The sequence below is a fragment of the Patiria miniata genome, unplaced genomic scaffold, assembly GCF_015706575.1.
Source record: "Patiria miniata isolate m_02_andy unplaced genomic scaffold, ASM1570657v1 HiC_scaffold_6, whole genome shotgun sequence".
Classification (NCBI taxonomy): Eukaryota; Metazoa; Echinodermata; class Asteroidea; order Valvatida; family Asterinidae; genus Patiria; species Patiria miniata.
Genome location: NW_024037073.1, coordinates 14121763 through 14137291, shown reverse-complemented (window position 1 = coordinate 14137291; position 15529 = coordinate 14121763). Strand labels below are relative to the sequence as shown.

Genomic DNA, 15529 nt, shown 5'->3' with positions numbered 1-15529 from the left:
CCAACGACATTCAAGAAAGTTCTTGTTCTGCAAGACCAAATGATATAAGTACAAAATAGGTACAAAATAAGATAAGAAAAAATGGACTGCATCGTGTTTTGGAGTATTTTTTATTCAGCTTTTGTGCAAACATCGTTTTCATCTCATTATTATTTAATTTTCTTATATTTGATTACACTTTTCCACTGGCTGACAAAAATAAGAACATTACAAGATATACATTATCAAAGATTTAAAAATACTAAAAATGTTTCATTTACGAAAACAAGGATTAAGCCAGTGATTGGCATGATGGAACAGGTGACTAACACCTCTACAGAGCCATCCTACCGCAGGAAAACGAGATCTTTAAAGAAAAAGGGGCGGGGCGTGTGAGAGGGGGAGGGGGAGAAAAGGGGGAAACAGGGGATGGAAGAGGTGATGAATATTAATTCGATATTTGAACTGATAAATTGTTAATGTCCAGTGGAAACTGACAAGCGGAATAAAAGAAAATGGAATTTGTTAAAATCTGCAGCCACCACAACGACAATTTGTTCGCATGAACATATTTTTACCAGACTGTAGATCCCAGTCTGGTTCCAAACTTTCTTTTTTAAAGTCGGGCTGATTTAGATAGTATGGCAGATAAAGGGAATTAAATTGGAAGAATTGCGCCTTTGATGAACCTTCCTCCACAAGCATTACATTGGGCAACACAATCAAGGGCGGATCCAGAACACAATTTTTTGGGGGGCCAAAAAAAATTGTTGGTCCCCACAAAAAGTAGGTCAAAAAAATTACGGCGTGGGGTTCGGGGCCCGCTTAAGGGCCCCGAAAAATTTTTGGATTCTAGATGCTCTGTGGTGCGATCTGAGGCAATTTCTGACCACTTTAACCTATGTTTTTTAGAGGAAAAGATGGTGGTGTACTCATTGCCTGCCTTTATTGCGATGTCACATAAAAAAAAAATTGATTTCGTTTTTTTGGGGGGGGGGGCCATGGCCCCCTTTGGCCCCCCCCCCCCCCCCCCCTGGATCCGCCCTTGAACACAGTCAGAGTATATCATGAGAAAGATATTTGGCTATAGCTTATATAGGACCATCGCAGATTTGTCCTTCAACAACAATATAGGTAGGAAAACAGGCAACTTTTTAAATTTTCTAAATGGCAAAGCCCACCTATATTGTGTTCAAGGGATAAATCTGCCATGGCCGTAAAGCCAAAATATCATTCTCATGGCATATTCTGACTGTGCCAAATGCCATACTTGTATCAACAAAGGCACAGTCTATCACCAATCTGCCGTACTGGTAAGATTAGAGATACAACCAAATAATGTTCCGCATTCACTGTGTGCTTGAGTTGGAAGGGGAAACTGCGTACATTTGTAGTTCACGACAACTTTCCAAAGCAGTCCCTGTATCGCTTGACTGATTCCGGATAATGACCTAAACGAACCATTGGCTTGTTACTGCGCCTTTGGGCTATAAGACGATTGTCCATTTGGAAATGCAGACCAATAAACTGGGGTTTACACAGGGCGTTTCAATAAAAAGGAAACCCAACTTTGAAGAACCAGTATGGACAGACTAAATGTTTACTGGCTATAAAACTGGTATCATCTGAAAGCGTAATCTATATGCTTTTCAATGATACCTTGTTTACATTTCCAGGATCATGCATCACTGAGCATCATTGTCTTGAAAACTGGATGCAAAATTGCAGTTAGTTCACTTTCATGTCAAACACAATAGGCATGGTGTGCATGAGATAAAGTATTCAAGAAGAATTAATACGAGTGCATAAGAAGAAACCAAAAAACAAGTCGGGTTGGTTTCAAAACTGGATTTTATTGTTTGTCATCAATTCTCGTTCTGACCAAGCCACGTTCAAAACAATGTGCCATTTTCCCCAAGGATCGACATTCAAGCCATTTCACAGACATTTCAGTAACAATAGGACCACCGTGTCCAGTGTTTTTTTTATGAAAGTGAACCAACTGCATTTTTGCATTCAGTTTTCAAGACTATGATGCTCAGTGATGCATGACTCAGAAAACCTAAACACGGTATCATTGCAAAGCATAGAGATTACGCTTTCAGATGGTACCAGTTTTATAGCCAGTAAACATATCGTCTGTCCATACTCATTCTTTGAAGTTGGGTTTCCTTTTTTTTGAAACACCCAGTGGACTGTGGCTTTTCGGTGATTTTCCTATCGCAGATGGCACCCTTAAGAGTTTTCCCGAAGCCCGTCGCCATGGGGAGGGGGGGGGGGTGCAAAATGGAGCGAATTTCGGCTGCAATGTCATCTCAAATTTCTCAGAAATCCAGGTCTATTGGTTGGTTAATTCAGAGCTACAACACAAACTGGGACCTTGAGTGCTGAAAAAACATGTAAAACTAAATCAGGCCAACTTGACTCACTATTTAGCCACCAAAATTTTGTTAAGTTGTCATTGGCCGAAGAAAAGATCCTCAGTATTTCACCAGCCAAGTTTGAAGACTCCTCTCAATTTTTATAGCAGACATTTTCTTCAATATTTTTCTCATGAGAGAGAAGTCAGGTGATTTCAAAATGAGGCTAAAGACTAAATTGGTACATGTCCAACCATGGTCAACTGTTTGAGAAGACTGACCGCTTCGTTCATTGTCATTACTCTGGTGGTTGGATATGGCGGGAGAAATGTGTATAAATAGAGACTAGTACCTGAAATCCTAGATATTTCTTTTGGCACAGTTGATTGATGCAGTACCATATAGTTGTTGGACTGGTTGTTTCAGGTGCCAGTCTATTTTCTTGTATTGCATGTTTTCAGTACCTTAAGATGGGACTCTCATACAAAGTATTTAGAGTCCCAAATTGTCGGACTATAGCTATAACAACTCTCCATAGCAACAAACTTTCAAGTGCAAGGGCCATTTATATAGAAAAAGGCATGCTAATGATGGTTTTGTCGGCGTAGGCAAACTTGTCTCGTCTGCTACATGTCAATTTCCATATGATGCTTTCTTGCTGTTGCATTAATTGCCCGAGCGGTATTAGCTCGGGCAATAATGCTGCTTTACCCCCTTCCCTTGAACAACAGATCTCACAGAATTGTAGACCTTCTACGTTCAGCCACGAACAGCGAGGGTTATCTTGTGATTGCGCCCTCTTCCGTCAGCCCTGCATCCGATTTTGGTAACTTGAATGCCGATTGGCTCAGAGATGGACTGGACATGCAGCAAGTAGCTGGTGCCGTGGCACTATACAAGGTAAACACATTAACCACCTGCCCCTGTCCTACGCACTTGTTTTGATACCAAACGTAAACTGCATGGCTTTTATGGGAAAGTCACGTGTTTGATTGATCAACTTGATCAGCTTTTTAAATCCCTTAAAATTGACTTACTTGACTTACTGCGAAATTGACTTGATGGCGAGAAACTATGGCGCCTTGGAATAATATTTTCCTCCTTTTTGGCGCACCAAAATTGCTCATAGTTGTGATCACTATGATCACTATTAAAGGCGGAACCAAACCTTCAAGATGTATTCCTCATGCATTTTCTTTAGGCCGATAATCTTAATTGCCAATAAAACCATTTGTTGTACTACCCAACTATGCAATGGCTTACTTTCGCCAGGTATGAGGAAGTCAAAAGAAAAATATTGGGCAAAGGTATACTATAGTAAAAAAAAAAAACCTTTCATTATTTTATGTCCTTCAGCGACCCGTTGCCGGTTTTACACCGGGCAGTGGTCCCACTATGGACGGCCTGCTGGATGCGGTCGTCTTCGGCAATAAATCCACGTTGACGTTAGGACTGCTTGACAGGCTTCTACCGGGACAAGCTATAGCACAGAACTTCTTACCTGACACAGGTAGGTGTAAAAAAATCTACCTGTAGATCTGGACACAATCTCGTTTAGCCGCTAAGCAGAAAATATATAATTGCTCAGCAAATTAATATTAAGCTGGTTAATGTTAAAGGGAATAAACAACATTTGCAAACATCGAAAAACAAAACTACCAAATTTTTACAAAATACCGTACTAGGATGTTGGTAAATGACAGTCTAAAGCATCCTGTAAAATTATGACACCTGGTGTGAAGGCATTTTCAAGAAAAAAGGTATTTTTGTATAAATTTCCAACGGTGGTCGGCCGACCACCGTTGGAAAAACCTTACTATTTTTCAACTACTGCTCCAAATTTACCCTTTTTTCAGTCCAAATTCTGTTTGCTATTGGTTACATGTTCATGAACGGGTGCAGGCCAGCTAGACTGGTTCACTTACCGTACAATTTTCCGGCATCTATAAATTGATCCATTTCATCTTTAGTGGAGTCAGGGAACCAGACTACTTGAACAGTTTTGTTTTCTTGGTTTTTCTAGCATTTTCGAACACAAAACTTCAAACATGTCAGTGTAACATATTGGATCTATTGTACTAACCCCTCAAATAGCTCATTTCTGAAAATTACAGCAAAAGCCAATTATGTACATCCCCTTTAATCAGTTGCCAATAATTATAGCATGACATTTCGGATGGTATAAGGCCGAGTCAAAATCAACTGGCTGCGGGGGGGAGTAGCACACACTCACACTCCCACGCAGGTGTGTATTTGCCTGCAATCGGGGACCCCCTATTGTCCCTCTTTTGTTTGTACTAACTTTTTAGGAAGACCTCCCATATGTTTTGTACACGATCGCCAAATTGGGGACCCTATTGTCCTCTATTGTTCAACGTACCCTATTGAATGCAGAAACAAACTCACACCCATATATTTGTCTGGTTCATGAATGGTTCAAGTAAAATACATTCTCATTTTCAGTAAATCGCACAAGAAAGTCATTATCTCGTTTACAGAAACATAGTGTTTCCGGGCAATAGGTCCTGGTCAAGTCTAAAATGAGATAATTTTGTCATGCATTGAAACAAAATTAACACAGAAAAGTGGTTCGCAGTTCCGATCAATTACATTTTAATAGTGTTATACATTCAGGGTGGAATCCTGAAATCACACGTCGTACCAGCATAGAGCTAGCAACCAATCTCCATGGTACCAGTGACTGTCCAATGTCGTTGACAACGTTACTATTTTGCACACATATAACGGGTTTGTCCATAATGAAGAGAGTCTGTGGGGTTGCTGAAACTCTTGTTTGCAAACCGTTCGTGCTGGTCAGGACTTAACTGGGTGTCTTTCATTATGTGGTAGGTTTGTGGTATATACTTTATTTCCAAAGAGTAAAAAATCACTCCCCCGATTGAGTTGTCACTCTTAATCGTAAAAAGTATCAAGGAACATTTATTGTTGAATATTTTTTTTCTCAATATATTGTTGAAATGTTCTGTCCGTACAACAGGCTCGTCTATTCTGAGGTGCTATTCTCTTCATCCACTTGACCAAGCTGCATTTGCAGCTGGTTCTCCGTCGCCTGTTGCCGCAAACACCTGTCCTCCGCCGCCGTGTTATCTAAACGAGCTGAACTCCCTGTCCTCATCGTCATCCGGGGTCTTTGTGGAATTCGCCTGTGCTGGACTGCCATATTTCCCACTGGATACTGTTATCGCGGTATGCATAGCTTCACGAAGTGATTTTCTTCTTAAGAACATATTTGCAAAGATATTCCGCCACCAAATTTGATATGAAAAGTAAAGGGAGAGGGTGCAAATGTATTACTTTTATTGAGTTTTGTGGGTGGTGTACGCATCGACTGCTTTTTTACGACGGTATAAAAAACGAAGAAATGGGTTCTTTTTATTGTGGCCTCCGTTGTCATAGGGTTAAATGGGACACACATTTTATGTATTAAAAACATTACACATGAGCCCTCTAAAGTTAATATTTGACAGGTTTTTAAACATGGTTTATTAGCTACGTGGGATGGGAAGGCTGTTTCTGTGATCAGATGAAAGCGCCTCGTTTAAGAAGTTCAATCGTTCCTTGGACATCTGTGGAATTCCACATGAAATAACAGTGTTGTTGACTCGAGTCGCTGACTCGGACTCGAGTCGGACTCAAGTCGCGTTTTTTTTGACTCGAGACTTTACTTGACTTGGGAAAAATGACTTGAGACTTGACTTGACTTGAAAAAATATGACTTGAGACTTGACTGTAATAAATTTTAGTTGCTGACATTATTAACACGTTTCTTAAAGTTCCAAAAAAACACAAACCTCTGGGCATTCGTGCGCACTAGCATAAATCGGTTAAAAGAATGCAGATAATACATAGCGAATTAGCAACCAGCATGCGATAGCTGGGAATCCTGAGCCTGCCACAAGTCATGTGCATGACTATCTATAGTGCGTGTGTTATGGACAACGTATCATACTCAACCTCATGCGAGGTGAAGTTTGTGCCGAGCGTAGTATGAGTACCATCCGTTGTCGAGCGGTCATTCCACATAGACCATTAGCTACAGGTAAGCGTGCTAAATGCAATTATAACACCTCACCCACAGATTCTGTGTCTTGATTGGCCGAGAGCGAGTCACATGTTACTTTCTAATTTTGCTATCTTTCTGTGCACGGCCAAAAGTACTATGCGCATAGCAACCAAAGTACTATACCATTAGCAACCAAAGTACTATTTCCACGGCGCGGTATTTGTGTGCAAATGCATGCTGGTGTGCGCGTTGCGCGTTGTGCGTAGCGCGTATTATTCCAAAGAGAGCGCGCCGCAGACTTGGGTTCAAACATTTCGTGAAGGGGTAGTTTTTAAGAGAGAAATACATTTTCCACCAATTTTGTATTTAAATTTAAGTTTATTTCAACTGTGTTCAGATTTAAATAATTTAAAATATTAAAATCAAGCAGAATCTGTGAGTGAAGTGTTATAAAACAAATATTGAATGCTTTATCTCGTGGTGAAGTAAAACTAGCCTCCCTCGGTGATCCATGGACCATTCTATTTTCCCTCGGCTTCGCCTCGGGAAAATAGAATGGTCCATGGATCACCTCGGGAGGCTAGTTTTACTACACCACTCGAAGCATTCAATATTTGTATACTAGGGTTTAAACGACTAGAAAACGGCTGCTACCCCTAATCCGCCATAAAGCAACAAGAAATCACATCATATATCAAACGAAAAAGTTCGGAAGGACATTTTGTCAGACGTCCTTCCAACATTCAACATGATGGAACAAGTATATCAAAATGCGTTTTTAGATATAAATAAGGTGTGTGAGAGAGGATGTTTGAAAAGTATGATTTTTATTTATCTGCTTACATTCCCTACTCCGGCTCCATCGTCGAACACATAAACTGGTTCCCATAAGTAGTATGTACATCTAATATTTAAAAAAAAAAATGACTCGAGACTTGAGTTAACTTTTAAAAAAAATGACTCGAGACTTGACTTGACTTTAAAAAATTACTTGGGACTTGACTTGACTTGCTAAAATTTGACTTGTGACTTGACTTGACTTGGAAAGAAATGACTTGGGACTTGACTTGACTTGGAAAAAAAAATGACTGGGTTACAACTCTATGAGGTGTAAGAACAATATTAACTTAAGCTCTAAGAAAAAATATGAGTTTTTTTTCTCATATGTAGGTGATGTGGAATTCAGACGTTATTATCGCTGGGCCATTAGCGCGTCGGAGGACAAACAAAGACGGCTTCGCGTCATCGAATTTCAATCGAATAGGCAGAGTTCCGAATGCGTTTGCACTTGCTCTGTACTATTCCCCGCATGCCATCGATCTGCTTGACGAGAATAAGGAGGTTAGGTTAACCAGCACGGGGCTGCTTGACGCCGTGGTTGTGGAGAAGGAAGGCAACCAGGAGGATCTGACTGACTGGCTCAGCGTCCTTACGCCGGGGAAACCCCCAGTCCGTGAGGACGAGGCTTTCAGCCACAGGGATGAATCACTTAGCCGCTGCATGGTTGACGGTGATTGGACATTCGTTCTTGCCCACGTATCCAGGGATAGCAGAAATCACTGCCCGACCAGAGACAATCCAGACGTCCTCATTAACGAGATTAATCTGCCTGAACGAGAACAGTTCATTGAACTCTTCGATCTCGGCAGTGGATTTACTCTTCTAGGTAAGATGTCAATTTTTAAGACAATATTTTTGGTGAGGGACATTATCCGCCCCCAGGCCCCTAGCCGGTTTTATATATTCCCTTTCGTAAATAGCTCTTCGGTCAAAATGCAAAATAGGTAAAAAAAAAAACAAGATTCTGTACAACACCCCATTTTACTTGATGATTTATGAAACACCCCTCTGGTCATGTCTATGGTATGTGCCTTGCGCGCGGCACTTAATGAGCGGCTTGGCGCAGAACGCAGCGGTGTTTAATCAGTGGTTTAAAATCACCCACAGGAAGGGCTCTTGAGCGGTAGGAATAAGTAAACTGTCTCGGGTATTTTGTTGATTCCCAAACACGAGATATAGCCTGCTGGAGCCTGAATTTGATTTTTGGCTCGATTTTTCCTCGGAGGATGACAGAGAAAGATGACGTCTGCTAGCTATTGCACATCTCTTTCAGAACCATGTCCTTTGCAATATATTCCTCAAAACGGCGAGAATTGTTTTAAAACCTGGATAATAATAGTTGCTCAACTTGTTCCAGTACTTGACTGATAAATAAAACCAGAAATGTTCACTACTTACGGATATTTTGGCTGAAACTGAGGAGACCTTTGTTACCATAAACATAACGCTAGGATCATCCTAGCTAGACGTCTGCATGATAGGTTTGTGAACAACGAAGTTCCTTTTTGCAGTTGTCTTTCGCATTTCGTTTATGGGATAATTTGGTATTTTTTCCAATGCAATCCGACATTGGCTACAGTACATACAGTCCTTACTAGTATTTTTTTACCGAATCCAAATGACTAATCAAACTTAATCTACCAACCATTAAAATGATCAAGATTTGATTAGGTGCGGTAATCCGAGACATAGTTAGCCTAGAAGGATTAATCCTTGAAATAACAGTGTGAATTAATGTATTTGATGTTCACAGATGACTTCTTAGTGGTTCTCTACAGTGCTGCTGGGAATGCTTTACAAGTTATTTCACTTGCTGGATACACCACAGATGCGAGAGGTTACTTTGTTCTGGGGGTTCAGGATGCCCATAACATCGGCGGTGTATACTACGAATTTGCTGAAGGTACTTAGTCTCTTCTCTTGATTTCTTCTGTAATTCGGATTCAGACACAACAAGCTGTATTATTTCAAGCCTACTTCTTCACATCCCATTCGGTTAGTTGCCTGCTGCAGGGACATCAAAATCCTTCTTAGTAAGTCAACGTACGGAGACTTTTCGTTTTGTTCGGATATGAGCCACCATGGCTCATCAGGCCGGCGTTTATCTCCGGTTTCCTACGCATGAAATGACTGGGAACATTTCGATGAGGTCCCTCGCAGGTTACTCCTCAGCTACTACTAGTACCCATTTGTACTCCTGAGTGGAGAGAGGCGAGTGGGGTGAAGTGGCTTGCCCAAGGACACAAAATATGGCCAACAGCAGGATTCGAATCCCTGGCCTTCTGATCACGAGTCACGATCCCTAACCACTAGGCCACACTCCCTAACAAAATTCCCTCTTATCGTTAAGTTTAGTCTCAGCAGATCGCAGCGAAGCAGGTGTTCTGATGGGCACGATAACCCATCCGTACATGATTTCTAGTCGGATATCAAATTGACGCTGCACGAGGCCAAGGCTCGGAAGTATCAAAGAACTCGTGGTGGCGATAAACCGTGCGTTGTCCTGTTATGTTGAGGATTTTGTATCGTTCAGTAAACCTATGGGCTTTGCAAGGCAATATACCGGTACGGGATATGAATGTTCTGTCACAATCTTACGATGAACGATAACATCGATAACCATAAATAACCATCCCATCATTTTGATACAGGCTTTATAGATCCAAATAGTGGGGGCGTGGCCCTGTATAGAACCGAGGGCGGCAGTTTTACACTGTTAGTAGGAGACATGGTAACCACTCAAGGCTTGGTTGATGCTGTCATCTACACGAACGATCAGGGGAACCTTGGCCCTGCGCTGTACACACTGATGTCAGATGATACCTCATTGGGGGTAAGTTCATACAACACTCGGTTTAAAGAAGCACGTTTGACCGGAAAACACCCTTTTAGGATCTTTAAAATGCGTTTCCCACAAAATGGTAATAATTTGAAGATTACTCTCCTGCCACCACAAGAGTTATATAAAAATGAAAAGGGATTTGTTTATAAATTGTATTGATGGAGTAATTCTACCAAACATCTTACAACCGCCTATGTTTAGTAGGCCTATATACTTGTTAAGTAAGGTGGATCGACACCATTTATTACCGAAACGTAACCACCTGTTTGACAACTCAATTATGTCGTCATTTTCTTCATCTAGCTGGATTCCGGTGACCTGCATTTCAGTCGGTGCCTCTCGGGTGAATATCGCTCTTCCAGTGCCTTCAGTGGCGACCGCCCACCGACCGTGGCAGCCATGAACGACTGCCCCGTGTACCCATCCCGTGATGTCATCATCAACGAGTTGAACTTTGGTGAGCCCTCGTCGACTCCCGAGGCTTACGCGGAGCTGTACGACGGAGGCCGAGGCAACACGCCGCTTACCTACCTCACCTTGGTGGCTTTTGCTGCCATTGATAACAACGGGGCGTATCAGACTGTGGATCTGAGTGGCTATCAAACCAATGAGCAAGGGTACTTCTTGGTCGGATCTCATGATTCAGGTAGAGCTAGGCCTATAAGCACAATCAACATAAAAAGTTGTCTTCAATCTGTATTTGTAACTTCTTCTCGGGTTTTCAAGTGTAGAATCTACTCACTCTGTCCAAAACCAATCCCAGATTGAAACCTTCTCGACCTAGACGCAAGAAGTGCACCGGACGTCATCACCTTCAAGACTCGATCTCTAAACTTAAGTTCTCTTTAAAACTTATTTTGGAAATTGCAAACAGCCCAAAGATGCTCTTTGTGAGTTGCAGATACAAATACAGCGCTATAGAAGTCATCACCTTCAAGACTCAGATACAAACTCAAGGTACAAATACAGCGCTACACACACTAGAAAACGTAAACAAAAATATCAAACACGGAAATGCATTTTTTTTAATTGCGGAGTATGTACACAACCCGAGTGTCATGAAACTTATACTCTTATGCAAACGAACTTATTTTTTTCCTCCGTTTCTGAAATAATTACATGCTTGCTTCCAGCTGATCTGGTTGTGACACTGGAGCGTACGTATGGAACAAGATTTGAACCTCACGGCGCCGGTGCTATCGCCCTCTATCGGTCGCATCCTGGTGTCTTCTATCACGCAGCCCCAGCAACTAAGAGAAGTCTGCTAGATGCCGTTGTGTACACCTTAGACACAGAGGAGGAAACCACACTGGTTGACGACCTCTTGCCAAGCGGTAAAAACAGGGTTTTTCTGTCTGACAAAATTAATCATTCATTTGGTGGGTTTTTAAATCGAAATTGCCCATGACAAGATTGAAAGCAACTTTAGTAGAGCTTCACAGAAAGGGAAAGGGGGAAAGAGGAAAAAGAAGAAATGGAAAGAAAAGAAAAGAAGAGCTCCACCGATTCAGAATTTTCTGGTATGTTCTCTTCCAGGAGGCTTATGCGCAACACGTTCCCGCAAAGACTTACCACAAAACTACTTGCTTTTGTGACTCTTACTCGGTTAGCTCAAGAACTATAGGCCTGCTTGGTTCAAATATTAGTATCAAATTGTGAGACTTTCATTTCCAGGTTAAATTACATTCTCAAAGAACCACAGTGACTGTCCGTGCCACTCAACAAATTCGATATTTTTTTTAACGATTTTTCATTAATTCAATGTTAGGCCTATATTTTTATTTTTATTTTAACGACAACTCAGTTTAATTTGGGTGCCCGACACTCTTTGAAAAAAAAGGCTTTTATTTTTGGTTGCTTTTGCGCCTCTGGGTATTGCATGAGGTACGCCTGAATTATCGTCAGGCCGCAACTAAATCAAAATTGTGAAGTACTGTAATTACTAGTCCATAACTAAACGGGGGCGGATTTTTTCTCTCTCCTTCAAAAGTGAGTAACTTCTGTATTAAATCTATTTTGTTCTGAGTGAAACTCAAAAATCGCATCTTCCACATCGGCAACGACGCTAGACGATTGTGGCGGATAACTTGTTTCTTTCATGCATCCTGTTCTTAATTACGCAGGTAGTTTTATCATCTTCGAGGACGAGAGTCTTGCGGAGGAAGACGGCACCGATGAGAGTATCAGCCGATGTTTTGATGCCAACAGATTGAGTCAGAGTGCCTTCAAGTTGACTACACCCACGCCCAAGGGGCCTAACTCATGCGGCCCTGAAGAACCAACGCCTGCTGGTAGGAATACACCTTGTTCTGAAAAGAATGGGGGCGCTATAACCAAGCCAGTTTCTGGGTTCAATAATGAAATATCAAGAAATGTAGTAGTCCACTTAAATCTCAAAATTAAAGATTGTAAAAACGTACGTTTTTATCTATAAGAAGTAAAATGACGTCAATGACCTGGAATTCACGTAAATCTACCCCTAAAATGCCGTTGTACACCACTACTCGCTTCAAAATATCGCCGATTGGATAAAATAATAAGATAAAATCTTCGAAGTCTAGTAACATTTATACCTATTAATATCAGTCTCACTAAATTTTTATTGAATTAAGAAAATATAAAATTAAACATTAATTTGTTTTCCAGACAAATAAATGAAAATACCTTCCCAAATTAATTAACGTATACAGTTTCACTGAAACCTCTTGCTTAAATAAAATTCATTTCCTTGGTAACGTTTTTTTTTAAAGGAGACCTGTAGCAAGTGGTAAGCTGTAAACTAAATAGCTTACAGCAGGTTGATTTGAGTACCTAATGTTCATGTATATTGATGTCAGCTTAATCGTATTTCTAGGTATCTTTGTTAGTGAAGTGAATGTGAAATCTCCACCTGGACGTGGTTTCGTGGAGCTGTTTGACGGTGGCCAGGGCAGCACGTCCCTGGATGGATATCTGCTGATCTTTTACCAAGCTCCTCGAGACCGATCCTTCTACGAAGTAGACTTGACGGGAAAACGGTACATTGAGTTTCAGCATAACAAATGAAATGGAAATCAAATAGCTATACCAAAATAGCTACACCAAAAGACAGCATCAGCAAACAAGAAAAGTAACAGCAGCTTCAAGAGATGCAAAACTGTTTTGTGCTTAAAAGTACTCTGAAATGTTATAGCAATTTTACTGTTTGTATTGTCGAATGGCTGAACAAAAAAACATTTTTTTTTTTTTATCTATTCTTACTGTAGATCCGGTTCATCTGGATATTTAGTTATCGGTGGGTCCGGTGTTACTCCAACACCAGACGTGATCGCAGACGATCTTTCCTTCCCAGACGGACCGGGCGCAGTGGCCGTCTATCGGGGTACCATCGACTTGTTTCCTCTGGGCACAGTGGCAACTTCCCGGTCTCTCGTCGACGTGGTCGTCTACGGCGATCCTCAAGATCGGGCGGACGGTCTCATAGCCAAACTGGTACCCGGCCAGATACAGGCGTATGAAAACAGTGAGCTGGTGAACGGCGAGGACGTGTCGTTGTCCAGGTGCATATCGCAGTCCCCACTGAACGTGGCTGCCTTCGTGTCTACACTGAAGACTCCAGGTAGGCCTACTTAAGAAATTCTACTCATGAAGGGTTGTATTAAGTGGGCGAAGGTAAACATCACTTACAGTCGGATACGCATGACCTGCAAATAGACCAGGAGTCAAGTGTCGTATACCATACATAAATGGGTTGGAGAGGTCTCAGGTTCCCCCTATATGAACAGAAGAGTTTGGGGCGTTCCTATACTCCTCCCCGAAGACAGTCTTTTATAAACTTGCTTTAAAAATGGCTAAAAAGGGCTTTACAGATACTGTATAGTTTAAATACGCGTTGTTTGTTATGACTTTGGTATTCACGTACTGAAACATAGGTGTTTTCCCTTCTGTCCCCCACTCTATATCATGTAGTCATGTTCCGAAAACCAAGCCATGCTATCCTCTGTTTCACCGATTTGTTTGACAGGTTCCCCCAATAACTGCGATGCACTGTACAAGCCCGTTTACATCAACGAAATAAGCCCCCACGGTGCACCGTCCGAGAGGTTCATAGAGTTGTACAACGACGGAGCTGGCTACAGTTCCTTGGATGCTATTGTCCTGTTGCTGCTTGAGGAAGGGTTCAACATACCGTATAGTGTGATTCCCTTGACGGGGAATCGGACAGACAGGTAAGAACAGTTTTCAGTTATATTATATTTTTTTATATTGTATTTCTTTCTGGTAATGAAACCAAGGGTTCCTCAAAAGTGCCCAAGGCGCTGTAACCCGAAAGCCTGACGAAACCTGTAGAGAGGAGACAATGAGAAGAAATTACAGTTTTAGAGGTGGGAGGAAAACCCACGGAATCAGGTAAGGACTGAAAACCCAATCCACACATTTTGGGTGATTCGAACCCGGTTCACAGCAGTGGAAGGCGGGGAAAGTACCGCTGCGCCAACCTGACTCCCCAAAAGTTATAGTTCAAAACGGACGTGCATCATTATGCATTACCCGGCGCCTTTAAAACCCTATACATCCGCAACCCTTCAAAATCCAACTGCATGTTTTGTTGGAATCTGTTGGAGTGAGTACTGCACTAGTAAATGCAGTACAATGGGGTCAGGCATATCACCATAATCAGAGTCCAACAGTTTGGGGGTTGAGTAACCATTATCGTGTTGGATTTTGCAAGAGTGAGAAGGCTCCTAGTAAATCACTGAAGGCGTTAGAGTGTAATTTCCCCCCCCCCCCCCACATCATCCCTTCACTCTCACACTCTTTTGTCCGTTCCCACTCCCTGTGACCTTTGATCCTTCCCCTTTCTGGTCCCTCCCCTGTTCATACCAGACCCCTTGTGGTTTGCCATCTCCCTTTGTTTCTTTGTTCTCTCATCCACCCTCCCCTGCATCTTTCCACACCTTTCACACCTAATCCTCCTTTTGTGTTTCTTCTTTCAGCCCTGCATGTCTGTGTGCACCCCCATGTTAATGTATGTACCTCTGTCATTTCTGTTTTAGCCTCTGAAGAAGAACTTGCTAAGTTCGCAATGTCAGGCCACATTAATTTTAAGATTTATATATTTCAGGTCCATCCAGTCAGTAAGCAGTTTGCAGCAGTTTTACTTTTTTTCAGAGTGTAATTATGCTCAGAGTCTAATTCCGTTGTTATTATTAGACTTGCTTAGTCCTGTTATGATTCACTAATTGTGCTTTATCTTTTGGATTTATTATGTTACAGTAATGGCTACTATCTGATCGAGAATGTGACCGAGCTAAGGCCCATCGGTCAGGTGGCCCTCTATCGAGGAGACTATGCCACGTTTAACACGGGGCGTGCCCCAATTGGCTCCATGGTAGACCAGCAGACATACAGCACGCATGGCGTTGATATAGCCCTACTCGAGGGAAGGTAACAACGGGTCCATATTCTGGTTTAATCGTTATTACTTTTCACCTTTATAGTGAT

The 15529-nt window shown here is 41.8% G+C and overlaps 1 protein-coding gene across 3 annotated transcripts in view; it reads left to right on the top strand.

Moving 5' to 3' along the window:
* LOC119743169 overlaps window positions 1–15529 on the top strand; it is a 39381-nt gene that overhangs the window by 18657 nt on the left and 5195 nt on the right. For all 3 annotated transcript variants that reach the window (XM_038219540.1, XM_038219537.1, XM_038219538.1), the window contains exons 3-15: window positions 3071–3239; window positions 3696–3849; window positions 5338–5546; window positions 7534–8029; window positions 8957–9106; window positions 9855–10036; window positions 10349–10691; window positions 11179–11379; window positions 12169–12336; window positions 12900–13062; window positions 13291–13643; window positions 14049–14253; window positions 15302–15472. In XM_038219540.1, the coding sequence (XP_038075468.1) occupies window positions 3071–3239; window positions 3696–3849; window positions 5338–5546; window positions 7534–8029; window positions 8957–9106; window positions 9855–10036; window positions 10349–10691; window positions 11179–11379; window positions 12169–12336; window positions 12900–13062; window positions 13291–13643; window positions 14049–14253; window positions 15302–15472 (2964 nt within the window). The remainder of the gene's footprint in view (window positions 1–3070; window positions 3240–3695; window positions 3850–5337; window positions 5547–7533; window positions 8030–8956; window positions 9107–9854; window positions 10037–10348; window positions 10692–11178; window positions 11380–12168; window positions 12337–12899; window positions 13063–13290; window positions 13644–14048; window positions 14254–15301; window positions 15473–15529) is intronic.